Below are 25,747 nucleotides of genomic sequence, written 5' to 3'. Positions count from 1 at the left end.
AATATATAATTATTTTATATTTTTATAAAACAGGACAAGGCAATGTAATGTAATATAATGTAATAATAATGTAATAATGTAATATAATATAATATAATATAATATAATATAATATAATATTTTAAGTTAGAATTATAATTTATAAGAACAAGAAACAGGATAACAGAATTAACAGAATAACAGACCCCAACGCCCCTCTCCCCCCGCAGGGTGTAGGGGGTCCAAGTCCCCGCCACGTGGCCCCCGACCCCGGAACTACATTTCCCGTCGTGCAGCGCGCCGGAAGCGGAAGTGACGCCAGAGCGACGCGGCACGCGGGGCTGCGTGGAGCCATGGCGGCGGGGGGGCGCGGCGGCGGCCGGGAGCTGCTCGCCCTCATCCACCAGCACCTGCTGCGCGCCGGTTACGCGCGGGCTGCCCGCGAGTTGCAGGCGCAGATCGGGCAGGTAACGGGCTGGGGGGGCCCTGTTCCCTGTGCTTGCCTCGCACCGGGCTGCGGGGGGGCCGAGGCCCTGCGCTGCACCCACGTGCGGAGCCGGCCCCGGGTGAGCTCCCCGCCCTGTGGGCCAGGCCAGCCCCGAGTCTCCAATTAGTGGCTTTAATTTGGAAGGGGAAGATTTAGATTGGGCATTAGGAAGAAATTCTTCACGATGAGGGTGGGGAGGCAGCGGTTTCCCAAAGAAGTCGTGACTGCCCTATCCCTGGAGGGGTTCAAGGCCAGGTTGGGTGGGGTTTTGAGCAGCCTGGTCCTGCCCGTGGCAGAGGGATTGGGCTGGTTGTTTTTTAAGGTTCTTTCCACCCCAAAGCGTTCTATGATTCTTAGGGCCGAGCGCGGCAGTCCCTGAACACGTGTTGTGGTGGGAGAGCGGCCCTGGGTGCAGAGAGCCGGGCCGGGGGCGGGGCTTTACCTGGAGTAGGTGTGCAGGGAGGATCCACTCCCGTTTTTCTGGGAGTTCCTGGTGGGGACTCTGCGGTCCCTGCTTCTGTTTGGTAGTCACATCCTGAAACGGCACCAATGCCTGATGTGTATTCCTTCTGCTTTCACAGAAATTACTCCCTTCTCTCTTGACCTCTCTCGAGGACATCTTTACCCACTGGGAAAAGTAAGTTGAAGGAGAAAATGAGTATCAAATAGATTACAGACTGTGTTAACAACCTGTGTGGCACATAGCATCTTAATTTGTTACATTTTCCTGTTGTTAGAATATTTCCAGTGATAACTGTGCTCAGCAGACTTTGCTCCTCACCTCTAATTTCAAACTGATTTATTTCAGGTGCTAAAGATTACTGTGGTTTAAAATTTCCCGGGCTTGGATATTGTTTGTTACTCTGCTTCTGAGCTGCTGGTGCTGTTCTTGCTGTTTGGGGTTATTACGGGAGTATTGTGGGGCTCAGAGTCATGCTTTACTGGCAAAATTCTCTGTTCTCTTTTGCTTTCTCCTAAAAGCCATGTATTGACCCAAGAACAGAGAACTTGAGCAGGAGCTGAAATGCCAAGGCCCTTGCAGGGACTTAAACCTTGGTGTAGATGTCATATCTTCTGGTTCAAGTGAAGTCCCTTGGTTTCAGCCTGTCTTTTCAAGCCCGGACGTGTTCAGCCCAGCTCCTTCCCACATAGATATTCCACTGAGTGTCTCACAGGAAGGTCTGCAGCGTGGAGGCTTTCAATTTATGGGGTGCAGTGACGTTTGCACCCCTCCTGTGCACCACTTGGTCTGGTTTGATGCCCAAGTGCAGAGAGGCAGGGAGGCAGCCACTGAGCTGGATTATCAGGGAATCAGTGGAGCCGGGCTTTTGTGCCACTGCTGGTGACAGAATTTGTTCTGTGGGATGCCATGCTCTGTGGTGGGCACTGGCCTGACCAAATATGGGTTTATTTCTGTTCTTAAAGAAGAAACACTCTGCCTAGGGCACAGAAAAAAAAAAGTAAGTTCAATATCTCCTCTGAGTATGGCAAGGGTCTGTTGTTCTCAGGAGTTGCCCGAGGACTGGAGATGTCCCTTGCAGGTTAGAGCATTGTTTCTCCCACCCCCTTAGGAGCTGTAGTGGAACGACACTGCGTGTCCTTAGGCTGGAGTCTGGTGGATAATTGTATTCCAATTTCTTCAAGGTATTTTTTTCCCTTATTTTGACTCAATTTCTTCTTTTCCCTTAGAACTCCCTCAAATTCCAGAAGAAGAAAGCTAAGTGATGAGGACACTCCCATCCCAGAAAAGATCAGAGTTCCCGATCCTGTGAGCAGCTCTGAGAGCTCAGATAAAGAAGAGGATGAGAAAGAGAAGGCGAAAGCTACAAATGGTAGGAGCCTTTTGTCTCCTTGGTGTTGACAAAGTAGGACTGGAGGCTTGTGTAGGAGCAGTGTGACTTGCTTGGCTAGAGAAAATGCTTGGAGAGTGATGGCTATTCCCTTGTGCTCAGAAAAATAGGACAACTAATTTAGCACTCACTTCTCATGAGTTTTCTGAGGACCACAGGCGTCTGCTGAAGCTAGAAAAAAACTGTTATGATTCATTGGGAAGGGATAGTTGTTGTCGCTTGGATGAAGCCTTGGAAACCTAATAGTGCCCCATGCAGGGCACCGTCTAGTTGTTCCGTGTTGTATGTTAGGTCAGCAAAAGCAGGCCTGTTCCATGGACAGAAGAAGGACTTGTTAGTTGGTTTGGAAAGCCAGAGGTCTGGCGTGGGGATAAATCCCTGGTGCAGCTGATGTGGGAGGTGTTCGTAACAGAAACCCATGTGTCTGATACGTTTTGGCTCAGTCTCATCTGCTGTAGCTCTTGAAAATATGCAGATAGATCTCAGCAGGTTCCTTCTCTTGATGGGGAAAAGTATGGGCTGGAGAGGCGCAAAGCATTTGCCTGTCACAAGGACAGTGGTGGTGGAGATGGGACTGTGCTGTGCCTGCAGACCAGAGGCCGTTTTGATGTGAGAGATGTGCTCACACAATTTCTCTGCGACTCTGTCCTGTGTTTGCAGCCAGCCTTGCCGTGCCCGCAAACTCTGGAGTGAATGTAGAAAGCAGTGAAGATGATGACTCCTCATCAGAAGAAGAGACACCGGCTGGAAAAGGTGCAGTTACGGTAAGGCAGTTCTTCTGTTGGCTTTGAAGGGTGACAGTACTCTGAGGTCGGGACTGTCCCAGGCTCATTGTCCGGTGTAGAATTATGGGCTGGAGTGGAATTCATATTTAAACAACCCTCCTGTGCTGGCATAAGCCTTCTCTTGGATACGGGTCCCCCCGGGTGCTTCCCTAAAGCTCTGTGTCTTGCCTGGCTGCCAGCTTGCTGTTTGAGGTATGCTGTGTCCAGTTGAGCCCCTCACCTGTCTATAGGCTTATAATTTCTTTTGTTTCCTGTAGGTGACACCAGCTGTGGTGAGTGGCAAAGCTGCGAATTCCCTGCATTCTCCTACCAAACCTGCTGCCCCAGCAGGCAAAGCAGCGACACTCTCTGCTGCAAATAGAACTGTGGTCTCAAATAAGCAGCAACCCAATGCGCCAGCGGCATCTGCAGCTCTGGCCAAGGCTGGGCAGAAACTGCCCAGTCCTGGGAAGCCTGGAAATGCCACAACAGCCATGGCCAAAGTAGGTCAAAGCAAAGCACCAGTAATGACCAAAGCACCGGAAAGCTCCAGCAGCAGCAGCAGCAGCTCTTCATCGGAGAGCGAGGAGGAAAAAGAAGTGCTGTCTGTAAAGGCCCCAGCACCCAAAGTGGGTAAGTAGCCTGAGGGGTGAGGTGAATGTGTGTTCCAGCTTTGGATCAGGTCTGAGCCATGCCTTCAGTGTGTTCCTTTCGGCTGGAAAGCTCAGTAATACTTGTTCCTTGGGGGGACTGTGAGAATGTTGCTAAGCAAGCAGTTCCAGAGCCCTGTGGGATGAATCCACTGTGCTCCGATTTCAAGCAGCAGGTGCTGAGATGTCCGTCTGGCAGTGCACAGCACAACAGGGTTGGACCTGACAGTATGACGTATCTGAAGGAGATGCAGTACTAGTACTATAGATTGCTTCAGCTTTTTGTAGAGGCACTGCAGCGTCTTCCCTTTGTTGCCAATTGCAAAGCGATTGTTTTGGGGGGTTGAAGTCTTTAGGGAAATCTCTGTTGCTGCTTTGAAGTGTATGTGTGTTGTAGGGGGTGAGGAGCAGATCGTAGAAGCTCTGCAAATGGTCCTTCTCTTGGCTGCTCCCCAGAGGAGATCCAGCCAGGCTGGGTGGCCCTGCAGGGAACTCTGTGTAGGGTCAGAAGGTGGCAAGGAAGGATTTCCCATCTCTGCCTGCTTTGGAGGGAGAGAGGTTTGTGGGCCAGTGTTAGGAGAAGCTATTCCCAACTGATGCTTTCATCAGGGCTAGGCCCTCTTTGTTACAAATCCCCTTAGTTCTCTCTGCGGCTTGTTTTGTTTTCCTGACTTCAAAAGCAACATCAGCATCACGCCCGGGGAGCTTAGAGCAGGCAGCAGCTGTGACATCTCCTCACTTCATGTTTCAGAGCTGAAGCAGGCAGCTGGGGCTGCTGAGAGCAGCAGCGAGGAGTCAAGTGATGAGACATCCGAGGAGGAGGAACTTGCAACTCCAGTGGTCCAGGTAACCTCTGCAACCCAGGTTCCTTGTATCTGGGAAATAACTTCCCTTCCCTTGGAAGAAAGAGGAAATGCTGTAATGCTCTATTCTGACAAAAAAAACCTTCTTTGAGGGTGTGTATATTATCCAAACCCAAGGCAAGAGAAACAACATTGTGTGGCTGAGAGCCCTGCTGACCCCTGCCAGCATCAACCATTCCATCCCAATTCTTCCCAGTTCCTGAAGTTAAGGGAGATCCTTTGATCTGCAGGAGATGATTGGTGTGCGGTTCCATGGATGTAGTCAGGCAGTCCATGGAGAAAATAGCTTGCTTTGGGTATTCCACAGCCAGGGGTCTGAACAAGCTTATTCTGATCCAAGTTAGCAAGGCAGATTACATGCAGTTACAGCCTCAACCAGTTTCTTCTGAGATGTTACCTGATTTTCCTGTTCTCTTTTTTTCTCTCCCTGCTGTTCCCAGACAAAACCAGCTGTGAAAACATTGCAGGTTAATGCAGCACCTGTGAAAAGTGCACCTGCTCCTCCAGTGTCCCTTAAGAAGAATGCAGTGAGGCAAACAGCACTGGCACCAAACCAGGCCAAACCTGCGTCTACAATGGTTCCTGGGGCTGCAAAGCCCGATGACACATCAGAGAGCAGCGACTCATCAGACAGTGAAGATGAGAAACTTCCATCCGTAACCCAAGTGCGTGTCTGAGACCCTGTCTCTCCTTGTGTGCCTATCCAGGACTAGGAATTAATAGTGAAAACAAAGTTTTGCAAATACCTGTAGTGTATAGCAAAGTCATGGTGGGGGCAAGAGGAAAGAGGCACAGGATGTTTAAAGACAACTCAGTGTCTTTGCTCTGATCTTTAAGGAAGTCATTGTGCCTTTCTTAAAAAAAATCCATTAATACTTTTAAAGAAAAAAAGAAAAAGTAATTCTTTTCCCACCCGAAGAGGCAAATTGTCGTGGTTGAATTTGCCTCTTAGCTATAGATTACAGAAAAACAGTGTCTGATTTGTTGAACTGTAGTGCAGCTTAGCTTCCCTGCTGTGGAGAGTGAGAAGTGCTGCAGTGTGCCTTGCTGGAGGGCACTGGTAATAGAAGGAGCCGGGGGAAGATTTTCTGGTCTTGCTTTCGCATCCTGGGAGACTGTCCCCACACTGCTAGGTGAAAGGATGCCTTGTGTTTCCTGCCATTTGCTAATCTTCCTTCAGGATTTGCCTTTCTCAAGAGGTCTCTGAAATCTCTTCCCTTGGTTACATGCAGAGCAAATGAATTGTGCTGCTGTGGGATTGGCGTTGTTTCAAGCTGTTGTTGTCTTATCCAGACAAAGCCAACTCCAACATCTTCCCAGGCCACACCGTCCACGATGAAACCTACACCAGCACCATCACTGCCTGGCAAAGCAGCTCCAGCGAAAGCGCTTCCATCGAACCAAGGAAAGCCAGCACCAAAACCAGCAGTGCCAAAGCAGGCCAAAACCACCCTGGGAAGGACTGCTGCCCCCACGAAGCCTACTGAAAGTACAAAGCCAGTGGAGATCTCTGACTCCTCAGACAGCGAAGAAGAGGATCTCCCTGTGCCCGTCAGCCAGAAGGTAGGCCACAACGCATTCAGCTTGGTGCCAGGAAATGGGATATGCAGGACAGTTGCTGATCTCTTGAAACACCAGTAGTGTGTAGGATGTTGTAGCTTGGTCCCTCAGGGAGGAATATCGTTCTTCCTACCTGGAACCAGGGATAGGGTAACTCGTCTCACCTGGCCATGACAGAGGAGCGTGAGGGCTATAACCTATTTGGTACCAACTGATTCACTCATGCCTTGCCTCCCTCCAGAGTGGCCTTGTGACAGGGTCACTGGTAGCTTGGCTCTTCTGCGAGGGTTTGTTTAGACCCTTGTGAGAAGGATCGAGAACTCGGACTGAACTCACGCTTAGGTGGCTGAACTCATAAAGAGGCACATCCCTTCCTGAGAGCATCCTTGGGCCCTTTGTGTGGAGACCTTCTGCATTCGCTGTGAGCTGCAAGGATCTTTTCAAAGTGCCCTGAAAGCAGCATTTTGGAGATGGCAGCTATTATCTGCCAGGGAGGAAAGGAAGCCGGGGGCAGAGCATCACGTGTCCTTGCAAGGAGGCTCTTTGTCAACACGTCCTTTTGCTATTGACAGGCAGGAGCCAGTGAGGCTCTGCATTTTTTGTCTTTATAGCCTTGGTCTGCTAAGGTGGGTGGAGGGGGACGCATCTCTAACAGTTGGCTCTGTGCTGCTCTCCTGCATGATTATATGTGAAGCTTCAGCTCTGGGTGGCAGGAGCAGCTATTCTGATAGCTGTGCCATAGGATTTCACTGTAAAACTATTGAGAAGCATCCGTTCAAGCAACGTTGTAAGTGAAGGATGTGTTGGGGTAGGGTTGTTTCCCCTCAGCGTTGATTCTAAGCTGGCAGCAACAGGTTGCTGTTCTGCTGATGGCTCTTTAACTGCTTCAGCATCTTCCCTCTTGCAACAGCCACAGTCAGCAAGGAAGAGCTTGTCATCAAGGAAGTTCTATTTTTGCTAAACAGGCTGTTTCTTCCCATGTTAGCAGCCTGCAGGCAGAGACCACGAGTGAAGCCTGAAGGTAAATCATTAAGCTTAGCTGTGTCCACAGTCCTGTCTTCACAGTCAAACTCTTCTTAGCTCGTTCTCACCATCTGCTACTTGGGCATATGCTAACCACTGACTTACTGCATCCTGCAACTTCCTCTGGCTTCTGTGCAAGATTCAAACAGATACAGAGCGTTGGAAGCTGCTTCATCTTTCCCTGTGGGGGTGGATTAGCACAATTAAAATGAACATCATGCTTAAATTGAACTGTTTAATTGGTATGTTTACCCCTGAAGAGTCAGGAATAGTTAGTCAAAGAGGTTGACGAGGTGTTTGCATATTTTCGGAGGGAAGGATGGTGGTCGAGGTCAGTCTGCATTGACCTTAAAGATGCTGTGAGCTGCTTTTCTTTTGGTACTGCTAATTCTCTTCCCTTCACTTGGTATTTTGGGACAAAGATAGTTCTTGAGCCCTCTATGGACAGGCTTCTGCTCACCAGAACTGGGCACGAGACATGCACGCGTGTGTTGGGAACCCGTGTCTTCCTTGAGCATCCCAGGAAAACCCATGCAGGCTGCACTGGTAGAAGCTGTGTCTGCAAGTTTTCTATATTGGACTGCAGGTCCTGTGGGCAGACAGTGTCCGAATCTCCCAAGAGTTGGAGTGTCTCTGCCTCTCCCTCCCTGAACCCTGTCCTGGCTCCCTTGCAGGTGACAGTCCTACTTTCACTGAGTTGAGACACAGCTGCAATATTGGTCCCAGTCCTGATACGCTGACGGGGCTTCCACAGTGCACAGGCAGCAATGGAGTGTGATCGTTACAACGTGCTTGGCGCACGTGGCTCGGCATTGTTTCCCTCTCTTGTCATGCAGCGCTGCATGATGCAAATGGACACAGCGAGTGGCAGATGGGTTCTGTGCGAGCTGAGTCATCACACTCGTACTGAGCCGCAGGCAGCTTCTGGTTTGGAGGCTGGAGAGGGAGCAGGAAGAAATAATTTCCTCTTGATTTATCTTCCTTCTCTCCGAGTTACTTCACTACCTGGGACTCTTAAGTTATCAGGAGCTCTCTGCTGTGTTACCCGGGATGCAGCTCAGCCACACTGCTGGCCTGATCCTGTTGGAGGCCACACTGTAGGGTGTGGCTGCAGGAGGGACCTTTCCCTCTTCCCAGGAAGACCTGAGGAGTCTGAAAGCTGTGCAAAGCTTGTGATGTTTTCCCTATGGATACTGTTAGGTTCTTTTTGTGTCAGTTGTCTCTGTACAGCAGCTCTTTCCGTGTCTCTTGCTAAGTTTGAAAATAAAGCTGTACACATGCTGTGCATCAAAGTAGGGGCAGAAGCCAGTCCTGTTGCTATGAAGGTCTTAAAAGTGAGCGAGTGGGGTCTGATCTCAGTAGACTCTTCCCTTGCACAATGGTGCTTGGGGTGAGAGGGAGAGGAGCTAGCACGTTCAAGTAGAGCGTGTGAATTCTTGTGTCTGCTTCAAGTAGTTCTCTCTCTTCAGCACTGCAAATCTGGCCTCTCTGCTGGAGATAGTGACTCACTGGTATCACAACACAACAGACAAGCGAGGTTTGCAGTCCTCTCCTCCCCAAGTACTTGTGGAGGTTTGTTTCTCTAAGCAGAGTCAAAATGTGCTGGGCTTGTTCCGAGAGCTGTTCTGTAACGGGATAAACATGCAGATGCTGTTGTCTGTTTAGTGTTTGGCTTCAAGATGATAAACACTGCCCCACTGGCAGCTCTTGGTGGGATTATGCCAGGAAGCACAGTAAGATTCATCCTCCTTTGCGGCTGCTAGGCTGGTGCTCTCGGCTGCTGGCCAGGAGCAGCCCCCAAGTGAGCCAGCACTGCTGAAGTCCTCCTGGTCCCCTGCTGCAGGCTGAGAGGGAAAGACAGGTGGCAGGGGCTGTGCACATGGCCAGGAGTCTCCCTCACATTCTTGTGGGAGGCCTGGAGACAGATCGTTGAAGTGGGCTGCCATCACTTGTGAGTTGGATGGGGTCTGCCTGCCCTGGCAAGCGTGATGAGCTCCGGCAGAGCAGCTGGAGATGAACGGAGTAAACGGAGCAAGTGCAGAGCACTGCGAGCCTGGAGAATATCTGCGAGTAGTGAAGTTGCCAGATCTCTGCAAGCTGCCAGATCTCTGCAAGCGCTCCCTCTGCTGCCGCTAGCCTTCAGCAGCCTGCAGGAGTGTCTGCAGCCCTTGGCCAGAGCTGGGCCAGGGAGGGATCATCTCACCTGGCAGTTGTGTGTTCGTGCTGTGATAACTGTGGCTTCCTAGTGCTGACATGCTGGTTGCTTGGGCAGTGGCCTCTCCTGAGACATCAGTGTGTTGACTGGTGCTATAGAAAGGCACAGCCCAAGTGAGTTGCAGGGGTTTTTATTGTCTGGAGATGTTTAAGTTCTTAGACCAGTTGACAGATCGGTTTCCAAGGTGCTCAATCCTATCTTGGGTCGCAGTCTGCCTCTGCCTGCCCTCTGTGTTCCCAAACACTTGTTTTAGCCCAGTGTCTACGCTGAGCTCTCCAACAGCTCAAAGATGTAGCTGCTCTTGATACCGTCTCTGAATCTTACAAATGTTTTGGCAGAAAGGCTTCCCAGCTTCTACCGATTCCCCAAGCTGTGGGGAGGTTGTGCTTAAATGAGAGGCTTCCTTGGAATGGAGGTCTCGAGGGTTTTTTTGCCCTCAGGCTCCTGTCCAACCAGTATCTCAACCTCAATAAGGAACTGTTGTTATGAGCTCTGTTAGACCCTCATGTTCGTGCAGTAAAACACACTCGGGCTTCCTGTCAAGAGCATATTGCTAAATGCAATGCTGTGTCTCTTTGGCAGCTCAGGCCAGGCAGTAACTGAAGGCAATTCCAATTTTGACATGCCAAAGATAGAACGAGTGTTAGTAACAGCTGTGTTAGGGTAAAACAAAAAACAGCTTGAGCTGAAACTGCGCTTAAACTCCTAAACATCACCTGTACTAATACCACGTTTGTGGGCCTGTGTTTCTTTTCTGTCAAGAGGTTAACAGAACATCCTGGGGCTGTTCCCAACCTGAGCCAGACTGCTAAAGCTGGGTTGTCTGAAAAAGCAGCAGCAAGCACCTTGAAAAGCCAGACCTCAGAAAGTGAGAGCAGTGACTCTTCTGACAGTGAAGAGGAGTCCCCTGCAGCACAGACACAACCTCCGCAAGCTGGTAAGTGTCCTGGTAGTGGCCAGTATCCCTCACCTTACATCCTCATGGATTTCCTTCTCTCCCCCACATATGGAATGGCCCAGCCTGTTGTGATGACTCCTACTGTAGAGAACCACGGAGAACAACTCTTTCTCATGGTGGCAGTCTCTTTGGTTTTCCTGCAGTGAAGACCAGTGCTTTGCCCCAGCCACCAAATGTGAAGAAGGCACCGACTCCAGCACCAACACCAGCCCCTCTACACGTGGACAGCAGCGATGATTCCAGCGGAGAGTCTGATTCAGAAGAAGAAGTAGTGCCCCCTTCACAGGTAAGGACCCACTGATGTGCTGGGTGTCAACACAGTTGTTGTCAAGACTTGTGAGATGGTGGTTGGTGATGCAGAGAGGAGCCCTCCTGTTGACTGGCTCAGATTTTCTTGGTGACATACCGGGGTCTCTCTGACCTTGGGTGCACGTCTCAGTGGCAGCAACCTTGCAGTGCATGAGAGCAGTGGAGGGTGTGAATGTTTTGGTAGGAACATGAGTAGATGCACAAGCCCAGACTTCTGGGACTCTGTCCCCTTTGCCCTACTCCAGGGAGTTTGACTGGAAAAGGAGCCAAGTCCTTGCAGGCAATCTTTCCATGAGCTGAGTAGCTCCAAGGCAGCCTGCCCTCTGTTGCCTCGCAAAGCCCTGGGTGTGGGGTGCGTGTGGGGGTCTCTGGACTCCCCCTCCACAGGCCTTGGGAGGCCAGAAGGATCTGCACTGAAGGATCTGTGCAGTCGTCCTGTTGTCTTTCAGCGGGAGGAGCCAGACCCCTGCCTTGGAGAAGGGAGGGGACCTCCATGTCTGTGTAGAGACACCACTGAGTGTTGCAGAGCTGATCCCAGCTCTCTCATAAGTCCTATCTTGTCACATCTGTAAATGTCTCCATGCCAGTTCCATGGGGCTGTGGCTGAGCTCCCTAAGGCCTGAGCTGCCTCAGTGTGAAGCTGGCTTGGGTGTCTCTGCACGTCTGCTAGAGTTTGAGCCTGATAAAGAAACCACATGAAGAAGCCTTGACTGAGGAATGTGCCTGCTGTCCCTACATGGTGGTGGCTTGGCTGATGCTTCGAGCCCAGGGCTTAGTGGCCAAGTGCATTTCTTGTCCTGCATGTGTACATCCCCCATCTGGTCCGTGCCCTTGCTGGGAGAGGGGGATTATGTGTGTGCACACAAGGAAGCCCTTCCCCTGTTTGGCTGGTGCTGTGGCCAGTGGAAAGGCTGTCTCCCCCCCAGCTGGTGGGCAGCCAGCCAGCCTTGAACAGTCCTTGGTTAAAGTGTGTTTATAGTACCGAGATTGTATAAAATAGCACAGTTGCTGTAACTTGAGCTTTGTGTGAGATGGCTGAGAGCTCATGTCGGATTGGCGGCTCTCGGCGTGGTGGAGCGCTGCCTTCCTTTCTGAAGGCCAGATGTTGTGTGAGGGAAATGTCAGCCCACAAAGGCCCAGCTTGTCAGAGATCTGGAGAGGGAAGGCTGCTCACGTAGCCTTGTTTGTAACAAACCAGGAGGCTGAGTATTCCTTCCTTACTCCTGCTTGCTCCTCTGTTGAAATTTGCGTCTTGGACCTGATGTCAGTGTCTAATTTCCATGCCCCTGGCTCTTCTATTTTTAACCCCTCTTACATTTAGTTTGATAGGAGGCTTCAAATGCGAGGCAACAAAATTGTTTCTTGTTAATCTGCTCTCTAATCTGTCTTGCTTGTGGACCAGAAGGCAGATTTGGTCTGTGTTTGGTGTCTTTGCTTTATCTCTGTTGCCAATTAACTCTGAACATATTATTTTTTTTTTTTTTTTAGTGTAGGAGACAGCCTAGACTCCAAGTGCCCACTTTGCAAAGTAGGGTTTGCAACTGCAGTCTTGCTGGTGCTGCAGTGGCTGGGGATCTCACAGCCTGCAAGCACATCGCATTTGCCTGCCTGCCTCAGGATGGATGCCTGTGGGGCACTGAACCAATGATTTAGGCACTCCTGGGGTGCTGCACTTCACTCCTCTGCTCTGAGCTGTGCCAGAGGCCCTGCTCAGAGGCTCGTAGAACACAGAGCTAGCCTGTAGAGGGGGAAAAACAAAAAGTGAGCCTTGGTGGTGTGCTGAAAATAGTGGCAGGGCTTGGGAGTCAGTGGTGGATTGGTGTATGCTTCTGTTGCTTTTTTCCCTTCAAGTTGTGCTCTGTCCTGATTTTCTTATCTCTTCTAGAGTCTGTCCCAGCAGAATGTCAAAGCAAACAAGGTTTCAAGCACAGTGTCTACCAAGGTTAATGCCACACTGCCATTGGGGAAGGGGGTAAAAGTGTCTGCTGTCCCTTCACTTAGAGTGTCTGAGAGCTCCAGTGGTGATTGCTCGAACCAAGACATGCTGGCAGGATGGGTAATGATGGAGGAGGCTACGGTGGGGAGCTTCCCTGGGCAGAGTGGGTAGATAGGTGTGCTGGAATATGAGGCTGGTGCATTCCCAGCTGAGGGAAGGTGTGTGTTGAGGTGGGGAGAGGGGGGCTGCTCTATTTTAACCACTGTTAACACACCATAAGGTGAGGCAGATGAGCAGAAGACAGCCCTGGTACCTTTGCTGTTCCTGTCTCCCAGCTGGCTGGCAGGTTTCTTCCTCCTTTTGTGACAGCAGTGCACTGTGCAGTCAGGAGCTTTCTGCTAGGCTGCAGCCTCCTGCTTCATCTGTGGGCAGTGGGAGATGGGGCCTGCATGAGAAGTTCTTGGCCTATCCTTGACACGAACTGGAGCAGTACAGCTGAAGAAGGGCTGAGGTGATCCAAGCTTATCGGCTCTGGGCTTATAGTTCATGGGCATGATCACCTATTCATCTTTCCAGATGCATTTCATTTGCTTCTCCCTAGGCCCCGCCTCATTCTTGCCCAAAGCAAACGGTTCCTGTGGGAAAAGCTCCTCCAGCCAACACTGTCACCCCACAGGCTGCTTCGCTTCTGGGAAGTACCACCACCACCACGTCAAGGAAGCCAAGCATGCAGCCAGCACAGGACGCCCGGCTGAGCCAGGCTGCAGCGCCCACCCAGGCAGAGGAGACCTCAGACAGTAGCAGTTCCTCAGACAGTGACGAGGAGGAGATGCCCAAGCAGCCCCCCAAACCTGGTCAGTTTTCCCAAGAAGAAGCCCTCAGTGCTGCTGGCCAGGCCAGGGTGGGAACAGTGTTCCTTTATCCCGTGAGAGTTGTGTCACCTTCATGTAATGCTTGGAGAGGAATTCCTCCTCTCCAGCTTTACAGAGCCCACCCCTTTGGAGGCAGAAGGCCTTTTGGTGGCAGCAGCTGTGCTGAGTAGATGAGCTCAGCCACAGGCAATGGTGGTGGATTTAATGGGATGAACTCTGCTCCTCCAGCAGGCTTGCTGCAGAAACCAGGAGCGACCCAGCCAGTGCACAGCTCCTCCTCGGAGTCCAGTGAGGAGGAGGAGGCAGCGTCGCAGGTATGGTACCTGAGCAGGCTGAGATCCTCTTGGGTCTTGCAGCTAGCTCATAGGACAGAGAGAGGATTGAATCACAGCCATAGCAAAAGAAGTGCTGAGCAGGTTTGCCAGCACAGAAGTGGGGGCTCTCCAGTGCAGAGCTGTGAGCAGGGCCTTTTGGTGGGGGCAAGGAGAGGTTTTTGGCAACCTGGAGTGCTTCCTCAGGCAGCCAGGCCTTGGATCCAGGGCTCACGATACCTTCCCTGGGGGAAGGGATGGGAGGAGGGTGGTGCCTTGCAAGGGTTAAATGAGGAGAACTGGTGCACAGTGCCAGCAGGATTTTTTTCCCCCACTTTTATTTGTAACTTAACCCATGTCCAAGCCATTAAATTCCCTTTGTAAGTAACGTGCAGGGCGTGCAGTATGTCTGCAGTGCATTAGCTGTGCATGGGTGCATGCTAATAGCCAGGAGCCTCCCCCAAGCCTGCTTTGCTGGGCAAGAACAAAGAGGAGAACCATCAGCTCAGCCCATGTCTGTCAGTGCTGGTCCCTCTCTCAGCAGCTCTGGCTGCTCTCAGGGCTGGCTAAGTGGTACAAGATCACTCCATGGGTGGCCAAAGGTGGGCTTGGAGGACAGAATCGATATAGCAGCAGAGAGGTCTGTGTCTGTGGTGGGAGGCTGCTCTTCTGTGACTCCTCAGTGTGTCTGTGCTGTTTCAGTCCCTCCTCGCAGGCTATCCGGGCCTCTCCACAACCCCAGCAGCACCTCAAACACCAAAGACGGTTCCCTCACAACCTGTAGGCAAAGTGGGGCAAGGAAAAGCAGACGTGACTGCTGCGAACTCCCTCGCCAAGGCCTCCGTGAAGGCAACCCCAGCCGACAGTTCCAGCAGTGATAGCAGTGACTCTGACACAGATGTCAACGAGGTGGCTATAAACCACAAAGCAGGTGGGTCTCTTTTGGCAAGGTCTGGAATCTGCTTGGCCTAGGAGCAAAGCTGTGCTGGCACCAGAGTGACATTGGGGTGGGCCCTATGTGCTTCCACCACAGAGCCCAGTAGTGTGGAATGCTGCTGCCGTCTGCTGGCTTCCCCTGGCCACGACACAGCTCTCTTCCTGGTGCCCCTCCTGTGCTGCCTGGCTTGTGAGGATGTGCCTTTTTGCTTTAATTGCAATTATTAATGCAGTTAATGGGAGCAGATAGGGCTCTCCATGAAACCTACATGCACTGCATTGATGTGCTGCGATAGTGATGGCTCATAGGGAATGTTTAAACGCTGGCTGAAGAACATCTACTCTACAGTGCTGGTATTCAAGCCTCCCCTTGGTCTTTCCGGGCTCTGTAGCATGTCTGGAGAGCAGAGGAGGGGAAGCAAGTGGGAAGACTTGCAGAGAAACAGAACATCCTGCTCTTTCCCTATTGCCCTGGTTTATTGGCAAATGGTAAAGCTGGGAGCTAAAAGCTGCTTCTGCCCTGGTGTGACCCTGGCACCTTCAGATGAGCTCTGGTCTGTCTGTGAGGTCTGGCCTGCTCTGGAGGCTCAGATGGGTCTGTTGACCTCTTGGGCACATTGTTAAGTTGTGCCAAGGGCTCTTGAGGAGGTCAGAACTATATATAGGTTTAAGAAGGCCCAGGTCCTGGGGGATAGGCCATTGGTGATGGTTAAATGTGGTGGTGTGGATATTTCTCTGGCTCTGCTGTTCTTGGGATGGCCAACAGGTTTTATTTTTGGGGGAGAACTGGATGCTCTTCAAACACATATTTCCATCCTCCAGTAACTCTGTGGTCTATGTAATGAATGTTCTCTGAATTGTCTTCTTTCTTGTCACTGTTTCTGCAGAAAACAACCTCCCTCCAGGGCAGGAAGCCACAGGAGCCTCCAACAAAGAGAAGGTGGCAGGAAAATCGGAGCCAAATCATGCCAATGTCAAACCTTCCCCAGTCAAAAAAGGCCTGGTTGGGAAAGAGAATGATGTTGGGGCAAAAGGGGCACAAGCGACCACAGTGTCTCAGGCACTGTCCTCCATCCCACAACCAGAGGAGTCAAGCTCAGGGAGTGGAACAGTGGTCACCACTGCTGCCAAAGCTCCTGCAGTGCAAACACTGGAAGGGATGGAAGAGAAGAATAAGAAGAAAAAGGAGAAAAAAGAAAAGAAGGAAAAGAAGAAATCTGCTGCCACAGCAGACAAGGCTGTGAAAACCAAGAGCAAAGACAAAGAGAGTAAGAAACAGAAAACATCTCAGAAGCGGAAACTGCCAGATGAGGATGGGGCTGTTGGGCAGCCTAAGGAGAAGAAGCGGAAAGGGCAAGCAAATGAAGAAGTACCCAAAAAGAAAAAGAAGAAAGCAGCTGGTGACCTGGTGAAGTTGTCAGGCAGCAAGGAAAAGAAAAAATCATCTAAAAGTAAGCATCTCTCACTTGGGGCTGCATTTGCAATTAGTTCTTGCAGCTGATGCACGTTCAGCCTCTGGTGAAGGGCCTTGTAAGTAGTACCCACCTTTCCATTAGCTTCATGCTTGGCTACTTCCCTCTTGCTCCCCCAAAGCCAGTGTCAGATTTTTACCCCCCCTAGTTCAGTGTTTTTCCGCGGTCTGAGCACCAGGTTGTGTTGCAGACGGCAAGCTGGGCTCTCCTGCCCCGCTGCCCTGTGTCTGGCCCAGTGGGAACTGAGTTAATGCTTGTGCTGGTCCTTACTGCTTGCAGAGCAAACTGATGTCCCCATACATCTTCTAGGGCATGACCTGTCCCTCCAGGGCTTTCTCCTTTCTTGGCCTTTAGCCTGGCTGGAAGCAGCTGTGTCTAGCTGAGGGCTGGCAATGGGTTGAGGTGAGTCTGCCTTGAACCTCCTGAGGCCTCTTTGCCCCCATCGCGTGGCTGATCTGCCTGTGCTGGGTTTGAGTGAGTTCTTGCTGGCTGTAAGCCACGAGGCCTGTGTTCTGCCCGTGGTGCTCTGCATGTTGCTGTGCTCTGTCTGTGCTGAGCTCTGCTAACCCAGCTGCTGCCCTGGCTCCTCTGTGGCAAACAACATGAGGTAGCGGAGAGCTGAGGTGAGATGTGGCTATGGATGGCAGGCAGAAGGTCCGTGACGCACTGTGGGAATGGCAGAGGAAGCCCAGCGTTCACATGTGCAGGGCTTTGTGTTAGTCAGAGCTTCCTGAACATGGTCCCTTGCTGGCAGCCTCTGTAAAAAAGATCAGCCTTGACATCTGCGCTGTCGCCTGCTGTGTCAGCCCGTGCTGTTCCCCAGGGGGTGTCAGTGCCCCTTCCTGACCCTGCCTGGTCAGTGTCTGTGCTGCAGCATGGTGAGCAGCTCACTCGAGATTTGTCTTGGGACTGTGTTACTGCTGCCTTCAAACCCCTGACGAAAGAGCAGGGTGGTACCGGCCCCCTGCTCATCGATCCCAATTAAGAGTTTCTTGCCCTTGTCTGCACACCTTGCTGCAATGCTCTATTTGCTACCCTAAAGCAAAGGCAAATCTTTCTCTTTGCTCTGCAGACTGCATATGCAAATCAGAGCTGGTTCTGTGCTGCATCTTGCAGGCTTTTTTCTTTTAAAAAAACAAAAGGGAGGTGGAATGGGTGGGGGTTTCCATTTCGCAGTTACACTGCTCTTTGTTTTGGAGGAGACAGATTTGTCCGTCAGCCCTTCTGTGGGCTGTTGCACAGGGATGAGCTTGCAGCCTCTTGGAGCAGTTTGTGCTGAGACAAACCTTGTGTCTGTCCATCCTGCGTTAGTAGCTCCCCTTGCTCTGATTTCTGGCCTGTGCGCAGCTGCTCCAGCACTGAAGCGCAGTTCCTTGGACTGGGTGGGCAGCAGGAAGTGGAAAGATGGGTTCCTATGTAATTCTGCCCACGTGTGCGTATGGATGGTGGGATCAAACCACTCTGGCTCAGAGGTATTGGAGAAACAGCCATGAACACAGCTGCCTTATAGCAGGGCTCTGCCTTCTCCCAATTACGGCTCTGGAAAGCTTTCTCAGGTTCATATGTGATCAAAAACTTAATGGAGATGCTCTTGCCACTGTGCTCCATCTTGGAGGGTGAGACCAGAGTCTCTCTTAAGTTGACTTTTCTTTCCCTGTCCCAGAAAAAAAGACTGAAAAAGAAAAAAAGAAGAACAAAAAGGTGTCTTCGGAAGAGCCTGTAGCAGATGAGGCTGCTGAGGCTCACAAGAAGAAGAAAAAGAAGGTATGTGCAAGACCTTGGGATGGGGTACCATGGAAGAGCTGTTCTGGACTGTGGCCATGATGCTTGTCCTTGCAGTGTGCCAGGCTGGAGAGGAACAGAGCTGTGTCCTGGCCTTGCTGGCAGCCCAGAAGAGGCTGCAGTTAGCTGTGACTAGTCTTGAAACACCCTGACCTTTGGCTGGTTGAAGTTGGAGTGGCTCAAAGAAGGGCCTGTTCTTGTATCAATGTCCTGGGAGAGATCCCTTTCCCTGGGAGGGTCAAACCCAGGGGCCTCTTTCGGTGGCTGAGAGCCTGCCCAAGGAGTAAGTGCTGCTCTTCTGCTGTCTGTCCATCTAGCTGTTCTCAGCAGAAACTGGTGCTCTGAGGGCTTGAGAGGCTATTGCGTTCCATCCCAGGTGCTAGGAGGGGGGGCAGAGGGACACTATAGGATGTTCCCTGTAGTGGTTATGTCCCTGTAGAGATGGTAGCCAGTAAGCTGCCTGTGGCTTTTCTGGGCCCTTTGTGTTTGTGGCACGGATGATACTGATGTATTTTTCACCCTTTTCTTTTTAGAAGAAGAAAACAGCTGAGCCTGAAGGATTGTGAAGGTACACAGCCTGTGGGGACTGCCAGTTGGTACCTCTGAACGGCGGTAACCTTGGCCAAATTCAGTACTCCGGGGCCAGTCTTGGGAAGACAGTGTGCCCTCTAAATGCTCTCCAAGCCAGCCTGGCCCTAGGTTAGAGGGCCAGGGAGCGGAGTGGTGTGAGGAAAGTCATACAGCAGTGCGCTGGCTTCTCTGGATGTGTCTGACCTCAACTGTTTAGCTGCTGAGAATCGGATGTCCAACCTGGATGTTGCTGTGCTCTGTCATCAGCAGAGACAAGCGGCCTCTGGCAGTGTCTGTCTGTCCCTGCTGACCACAGGCAGCTTGGAAAAGTGATATGGATTAGATGGTGATGTTGTAGCCACCTGGAATTGGACTAGATGACTCTGCCCTTGCTCTGCTCAGCTGTAAGGCTGTTCTCCTCCCCATCCCTAACTTTTTTAACTCCTCTCCCTAAAGGTACCGCATCCCTGTGATTAAGGATTTATGGGTGAAGATCAAACAGAAGAGAGGAAAAGGAAGCTCATCGGGAGAATTCCGACTGTTTTTTTTCTTTTAAATAATAATTTATAACTTCTTTTAACTGTGACTTTTGGAGCAGAGCAGAGTAACTCCCTGCCTCCTGCCCTGCCTGGGCCCAGAGACCTGTACATTTCCCCTCCCAATGGCTCGGCTGTTGGCACCAGAACTGAACTGAAGGGGGCAGTTTGACCAGGGAAGACCGAGCTTGCACAAACTGCTTTCCTCCTAGCTGACACCCAGCCATCCCTTTCTCTCTCATTACAGAGCTATATTTTTAAGAGAAACTTTTACCTTTTTTTTTCTCCCCCTTCCTGTTCCTGTGATTTGTGGTGTCAGTCCTTTTGCTACTATGGAAGAGAGCTCTTGGGTTTACTTTTTATTCTGACACTGAGGGCAGTGATTGTTGTGTCCCTGGAGTTGCACTGAACGGTTGTGTCCGGCAGCTGTTCTCAGCCAATGCGGCGAAATATTTTGTGGTTTGGTTTTTTTATGGAATACAAAATAAAAAACAAACAACATTGATATTTGTTTTGGATGCTTTCAAAGGAGGAAGGGTGAGAAGAAGAAGCCTTTGGTTCAGGGACCAAACCCAGACCAGGGGAGCAGGGCAGGCACTGGGGCTGAGCCAAGGCTCGGGCTCAGTTTTCTCTGCCCTTCTCCCTGCAACATCCTCCAGAGCCCAGGTTCACACGTATTGCTTCAACCCTTGGGGAAAATCAACTATTGGGTAAAAATTATTTGCTTTCTGCCTGCTCCCTGAGGAAAAGCAGACCTTGTTTCTCAGGTTTGAACTGCAAGTTCTACTGTTTGGTTTTTTTTTCATTACTAAGATGCTGTGTAGGGGCAGGTGCTGAGAGCAGGTTTGTGCAGGGCCCTGTGCAGACCCAGCCTGCCCCCTCACAGCCATCCACGACCCTGCACTTTGCACTGGGCTTGTGCCTGGTTTCCTGGCTTCACTCTCAGCCTGGGGTTTAGCAGGTGAGGGGAAAGAGAGACTGGATCCCCTTGTCTCCCCCCTCCCATGCTGTGCCGCTGGGGTCCAGGCTCCATTGGTGAGGGCAGAGCTCTCCAGCTGCCACCCTCACACCTGCATGAGGGTGTGGGAGCGAGATGGCTCCAGGCGCAGGGGGCTGCTCTCCTCCCAAGTTGCAACTCATTTAAAGGTGACTTCAGCCTCCCGAGTTGTGCCGAGTTGCAGGGAAGGCTGAACAGTCATGGGCCAGGAATATAGCAAGGAATATGTCTGATCTCAGGTGGGAGCACAGATGTCCGTGTGTCTGCAGAGAAGTTTCTTTTTCTCTTCTTAAGAAGATTCTTAAGCTACAAACTACAAGCGCCACCCTGCTAGAGTTGCCTACAAAGCTTTCTTATTCAAAAGTTTATTAGAAATCATTTGCTTGTGAAGTTATTTATAAAGGAACAATTGGATAAAGTCAGAATTAGAAGCTCCGCGCCCGCTGTTACCCACCGCTGCGGCTGCTCTCCAGCCTGAGGGCAAAAGCCAAAAGTGAGCATCTATCTCTACAGAACCATCACTCCATGAAAAACAACCCCCACCCCAGCAATCTAACAGGGCTTCAGTGTGCAGGGGTCAGTTAAGAAGCAGGTGGAGGTTGTTTTGCTGCTTTTAATGTTCAGTGTTAGATAGCATTACTGGCTAGTGCTTCAGCAGGGGTGAGCTCCACACTTGCACACTACAAAAAAAAAACCAAAATATGGGAGCTGGGCTGCTGAAGAGAGGACAGGCATCTGCTGGCGTCTTCTACTCAGCTGCTTTGGGGAAAACAAAAGAGGGAGTGAGCAAGGTGGCTCCCAAAGCCCAGGGTGCTTTTACAGTGTCTCTAGCAGAACCTCTGCTGCCCTGGCAGTGCTTTTGTGCTGCCGTGGCTCTTGGGGCTGGACCTGTGCCTCCCCCCAGCCCCCAAGGGCTTTCCTCAAATGCCCCGCGCTTGCCCCTCACCTCTCTCCATGCTCAGCTTGGGCACATCCACCCCAGAGAAGATCATGTCCTCTGGCTCCACGGTGGCCCCTAAAGCAGGGGCGGGATCTGCAGAGGGAGAGCGGGACATGGGTGTGGGACCCCTTGGTCAGCCCTGTTGTCCCCACCCCACAGGGATGCAGGAGAGAGGTTGTGTCCACCCACTGAGCCAGGGATGTGGAGGCAAAGGGGGCTTGTGGAAAACCTTGACTGCACACCTCGGTTATCACTGCAGCGAGCCAAGGAGGGCTGTGGGGTTTAGGGGCCCCTCCAGCCTTAGCGTGCTGGCACCAAAGCACAGTGGGGGATGCTCTCTACAGCCCGGGCACCCTCCTCTCCCTGACACCTCTCCTTCTCCCTAACTGCAAGCAAAGCAGAGGCCAGCGTCCATGCACGCTGCTTATTCCTCTCTGCTGTCCCCTCCCTGGCGACCTACCGGGGCAGTCCAGCTTTTCCCGTGTGGCAGTGCCCTCAATCCTGGTGCCATTTTTGTAGGAGCACCAGCAGTAGCCGGTGGCCGCATGGCACTGCTTGGGCAGGTAGTCACCATTCTCATCGCACTGTGGGTGGAAGGAACCTGGGTGGACACCCCCAAAACTGGCCTCCGCCTGGCACTTAGTTTGCACTAGGGCAATAAAAACAGAGAGATACCATGAGCCCCCTGAGCCCTTCTACCGCCTGACAGCCTCGACAGGAGATTTTCATAGAATGGTTTGGGTTAGAAGGGACCTTAAAGCCCACCCAGTTCCACCATGGGCAGGGACACCTCCCACTGGACCGGTCTGGTCAAAGCCCCATCCAACCTGGCCCTGAACAGCTCCAGGGATGGGGCAACCATGACTTCTCTGGGCAACCTGTGCCTCCCCACTCTCATCGTGAAGAATTCCTTCCCAATGTCTAGTCTGAATCTTTCCCTCTCCAATGTGAAGCCATTCCCCCTCATTCTTTTTATCCAGAAACAGTTGAATTTAAAGGGCTGCCAAGCCCCATCCCAGTGATGTTTCTAAAGCTCTTGGGCCAGATAAGGACTGAGGATTTGGTGTGGTGCTCCAGCTTTTCAGACATTCTCTCATCCCAAATGCCATACAGGCAGTGGAGGGGTGGCTCTGTGATGTCCTAAAGGCCATCAACCGGAGCTCTCCAGAGGTCAGTTGCTTTGGAATACCCTGTGCTGGCACCTCCTCGGAGGTTGTAGCTCTGAAAGGACCAGTCCCAACCCTCCCCAGCTCAGTAGCCCCCATCCCTCATACCTTTCTGTGCTGGGATCACCTTGTGCTTCTCTGGGACTGCCTTATCCTCCTCCGGTTTGGGGTTCTTGGCCATTTCAAACAGCAGCCACTTGTGCAACCAGGATTCAAGAGCCTGCAACAAGGGAACCAGCACGTTAACCAGCACTGGGGGGTGGGACGAGTGGTGCAGCGCAGGAGAGCTGTGCTGTAAGCTCCAGCCTGGCCCAGGGAAGGTCCTGAGCACCACCACCTTCTTGGGGTGGGAGTAACCCAAGCCTGGCTCAAGCCGGACTTTGCTTTTCCAGGTGGGAACATCCCAGTCTCCTCAAGGCGGGGGTGCTCCTGGAAGGGGCAGGGTAGGATGGCAGCGAGCATTGACCTTCCAGTCTGCATCAGGCAGGGTGCTCTTCAGGCTTTTCAGGTTGCCCATCAGGTTGTCGTTCAGCTCCGGGAAAGTCTTCCTGGGGTACGTTTGCTACAGAGTGGCCACCACAGTGAGACAGGAGGAAGAGAAACAGGGTGGGAGGATGAAGGCAGATGGATATTGCAGGAGGCCAGGAGCTCCCACCAGCTCCAAGTAACCCAAGAGACCCCAGACCCAGCTTGAAGCTGGAAGCAGGGGGTCTCATCACCTCCTGCAGCAGAGGGGACAGCTATGGGACCAGTGGGGATTACAGGACCTTACCAGCAACAGGTGCTTCACTTGGTCTTCCGTTTTGTTGCTAGCGGGGGCCGTGTCCTCAAGAGAAAATGCAAAGGGGCAGTGTGAGCGCGAGGGCCAAGAGGGAGCCCTGAGGGCAGCAGCAGTGGGCAGCTCTTACCATGATGTCTGCAGAGGGGACAAAAGGCAGGACCCTCATAGCCAGGGGACTGTTCACCATGGTCATCTTCTTCACCGGCTTGGCACCTGCCAAGGAAGGAGTGACATGAGGGATGCTGGGCTGGGAGGTCCAGGGGGAACCCATCCCCTCACCCCCACCCCACTGGTGCCTGTGGGGCTACTGACTGGCAGGCAGCTTCTTCTGCAGTGCCTCCAGCTGCAGGATCTGGGAGGTCTTGGTCAGCTTGTCGATCTGCCCGCTCTGATGGTAGACGAAGTAGATGGTGACAGCCTGGCCGACAATCAGCAGGGCCACCAGGATGGAGAGCGTGGAAAGGGCGGCTTTGCGGCCCCAGGCAGACCTGAGGATACCGAGAGAGAACTCAGCCCCAGCCACCGGCTGGAGGAAAGCCCTCCTACCCTGCCATCGCTCCCCCAAACCCCTCCCGTAGCCCACACCACTGCCCCGTGCCACCCCAAACAACCCCCTCCTGGGGGGCTTGCAGCCAGACAAATGCAAATTCCCCTCATTTCTGGTGAGCAGAAGTGAAATCTCAGCATGAAGGTCACTCCTCCGCACTGGGGAACAGAAACCCACTGCAGCAGAGGTGCGCAAGGGGTACGGGAAGAGCAGGACACTGCCGGGGGGGTTTGGGGACATGGAGTCGCTCCAGGCATTGCCTTTCACGGGACGATGAAGCTGCCCACAGCCTCGCTGGTCCTGAGGAGCACAGATTACATCCCGTGGGATGCTGGGTTGCATTTAATTTTTAAAATTCTGTGCAAAAAGCAATGCTGTGGGGCACCCCAGCAATCCAGCAGCAGGCAGGGCAGGGGGTGTCGCGGCGCTGCCATCGCAGTAGGGCACCAAGGGAAGGCAAAGCCGAGCACCACACAGCCACCTGCTGAGCTGCCAAGGCCTCCCCGGGCCAGATCCTGCTCTGCCAGGGTGAAGGTGATGCTGGTTGTGTGCAGTGGTGTCCCAGGGAGCCACCGCCTGCCTGGCGAGGTGGGGGCACCCATGGGTGCTGCTCAGCACCACTGCCACAGGCAGCGTCCAGAGTTGGGACTCGCTGCCAGGACGTCTGCCTGGTGAACAATGATGCTGGAGATCTCGGGCTACTGATTGGCTGGATATGTTTGGGAGGGGGCCCAGGGAGGGGGCTGCTTGGGACATGGGGGGTGGCCCCACAGAGCTGGCCGGGCTCTGAGATCAGGCTGTGTTCCTGTCTGCCCCATCGCCACGTCATCAGCCCACCTACCCCACGGCCATGCTGTGCTTCCACCTGCCCCACAGCCACACCCTGAGCCCACCTGTCCCACAGCCACGCTGTGCTTCTATCCACCCCACAGCCATGCTGTGCTTCCATCCGCCCCACAGCCACGCTGTGCTTCCATCCACCCCACAGCCACACTTTGAGCCCACCTGCCCCATAAACATGTTGTGCTCCCCAGAGATACAGTGACCACCTCTCAGCCCCATAGCCACCCCATGCCTCTGCCTGCCCCACAGCCCCTTCCTTCATAGCCACACCACAACCCCCTTGGCTCCACAGTGCCCCACAGCCACAGCGTGACCCCCGCTTTCTGCTCCATCATTACTCTGTGCGCCCTCGGTCCAACTGAGTCCCCTTCCACCCCACTGCCGCACAACACCCCCTCTGTCCCGCATCCCCGTGCCCCCCACAGTGGCACCTCTGGGTGTCCCTGACATTGAGCACGTTGCTGCCGTGGTCTGAGATGAGGTCTCGCTGCTCCTCGGCCATGGCTCTGCTGTCAACACCCCGATAAGCAATGAGATCCCCGAGTGCTGCCAACTGGAAATACCCTCCCGGGTCCCCACCCTGCCACCTCTGGGGGGGACCAGAAAAAAAAGCCCCATTGGCTGCCAGCCCCAGCATCACTTGTTGCCAGGCAGAGGTCAGCTAGTCAGGTCTAAGATCCAGAAATTATGCTGGATCCATCCAGGAGCACCATGGCTGCTTCATGGAGCATCGCTTCCCACCTCCCTGCAGCAGGCTGGTCACGATGCCCAGCTTGACGACACCCAGGGCCACTGGTTTGGGGGCTCTAGGACCCCTGGAGGGCAGGAGATGGGATATAGGGTACAGAGGGGAGAAGTGGGAAGGGTTTCTCACACCACAGGCCGAGTAGGACCCTCCACGGAGGCACACCATCGGGGTACAGCCCTCCTCACTCGCCTTCGCTGCCAGGGAGGAGCTGCATTTCAGCCCCATCTCCCCCTCAAGAGTCACTTTGGACCCCGCTGGGGTTGTTCACCAGCACCTCTCGAGCTGAGTGCGTAAGGATCAAAGGACCACCAAGTGTTTTCAAGCCCCATTCCTCCTGCAGCACCCCCCTAGCCCTGCCCGCAGCAAGGTCAGGGGGCTGAACCCCCAAACCAGAGAGAGAAGCAGCCCCGCCAGGTGGGTGAGCCCCAAGACACCGGTGGGTGTGGGGCAGCGTGGGTCCCCAGCCCACCCCACAGCCTCACTCGCGCTATGTGGGCGAGAGCAGCCAGCCGCCCCCATAACGCTGATTTTAGGGGATTTTATACAAGAACTTGGGGCAGCCCAAGGGTCACGCAGCCCCGATGGCAGCACTGCACCGTGGGGCCAGCACTGAGCACCGGGATCCAGCACAGCCGTGGCCGGGGTTCAGCCA

The 25,747-nt window shown here is 52.8% G+C and overlaps 2 protein-coding genes across 17 annotated transcripts; one reads left to right on the top strand and one right to left on the bottom strand.

Moving 5' to 3' along the window:
* Positions 1–306: 306 nt before the first annotated feature.
* TCOF1 (treacle ribosome biogenesis factor 1) lies at positions 307–20,741 on the top strand. 13 transcript variants are annotated; one of them, XM_054079520.1, is made up of 18 exons: positions 307–446; positions 1,048–1,103; positions 2,156–2,298; positions 2,977–3,080; positions 3,359–3,713; positions 4,482–4,576; positions 5,034–5,258; positions 5,887–6,156; positions 10,154–10,328; positions 10,493–10,635; positions 12,544–12,714; positions 13,196–13,448; positions 13,695–13,780; positions 14,480–14,708; positions 15,601–16,164; positions 17,849–17,949; positions 18,501–18,535; positions 18,994–19,560. In XM_054079520.1, exons 1-17 carry the CDS (start codon positions 333–335, stop codon positions 18,531–18,533), a joined length of 3,117 nt encoding a protein of 1,038 aa, XP_053935495.1. In that variant the 5' UTR covers positions 307–332; the 3' UTR covers positions 18,534–18,535; positions 18,994–19,560. The 13 variants fall into 13 exon arrangements, with proteins under 13 accessions (XP_053935495.1, XP_053935497.1, XP_053935501.1 ...); XM_054079522.1 differs by having other exon boundaries at positions 18,501–19,562; XM_054079526.1 differs by lacking the exons at positions 18,501–18,535; positions 18,994–19,560 and adding an exon at positions 16,495–16,587.
* Positions 20,742–20,754: 13 nt separating this feature from the next.
* CD74 (CD74 molecule) lies at positions 20,755–24,934 on the bottom strand. Of its 4 annotated transcripts, none has more exons than XM_054079515.1 (9): positions 24,779–24,934; positions 23,270–23,445; positions 23,085–23,170; positions 22,949–23,002; positions 22,643–22,738; positions 22,285–22,396; positions 21,471–21,659; positions 21,017–21,103; positions 20,755–20,826 (listed from the first exon to the last, which is right to left on the bottom strand). In XM_054079515.1, exons 1-9 carry the CDS (start codon positions 24,847–24,849, stop codon positions 20,819–20,821), a joined length of 879 nt encoding a protein of 292 aa, XP_053935490.1. In that variant the 5' UTR covers positions 24,850–24,934; the 3' UTR covers positions 20,755–20,818. The 4 variants fall into 4 exon arrangements, with proteins under 4 accessions (XP_053935490.1, XP_053935492.1, XP_053935491.1 ...); XM_054079514.1 differs by having other exon boundaries at positions 20,769–20,829; XM_054079517.1 differs by lacking the exon at positions 21,471–21,659.
* Between the last annotated feature and the right edge of the window lie 813 nt (positions 24,935–25,747).

The sequence above is a fragment of the Cuculus canorus genome, chromosome 14 (assembly GCF_017976375.1).
Source record: "Cuculus canorus isolate bCucCan1 chromosome 14, bCucCan1.pri, whole genome shotgun sequence".
Classification (NCBI taxonomy): Eukaryota; Metazoa; Chordata; class Aves; order Cuculiformes; family Cuculidae; genus Cuculus; species Cuculus canorus.
Note: the sequence above shows the minus strand (reverse complement) of the source record. Positions and strands in the feature narration are given on the sequence as shown.

Excerpts from the sequence above, each read along its gene's own strand:
- CD74 (XM_054079514.1), bottom strand. The coding sequence starts at position 24,849 with ATGGCCGAGGAGCAGCGAGACCTCATCTCAGACCACGGCAGCAACGTG. Across the intron at positions 23,446-24,778 it reads AATGTCAGGGACACCCAGAG|GTCTGCCTGGGGCCGCAAAG; the intron begins GTGCCACTGTGG and ends CGGTATCCTCAG. Across the intron at positions 22,739-22,948 it reads AAGTGAAGCACCTGTTGCTG|CAAACGTACCCCAGGAAGAC; the intron begins GTAAGGTCCTGT and ends GCCACTCTGTAG.
- TCOF1 (XM_054079518.1), top strand. The coding sequence starts at position 333 with ATGGCGGCGGGGGGGCGCGGCGGCGGCCGGGAGCTGCTCGCCCTCATC. Across the intron at positions 1,104-2,155 it reads ATCTTTACCCACTGGGAAAA|AACTCCCTCAAATTCCAGAA; the intron begins GTAAGTTGAAGG and ends CTTTTCCCTTAG. Across the intron at positions 16,165-17,848 it reads AAAGAAAAAATCATCTAAAA|AAAAAAAGACTGAAAAAGAA; the intron begins GTAAGCATCTCT and ends TCCCTGTCCCAG.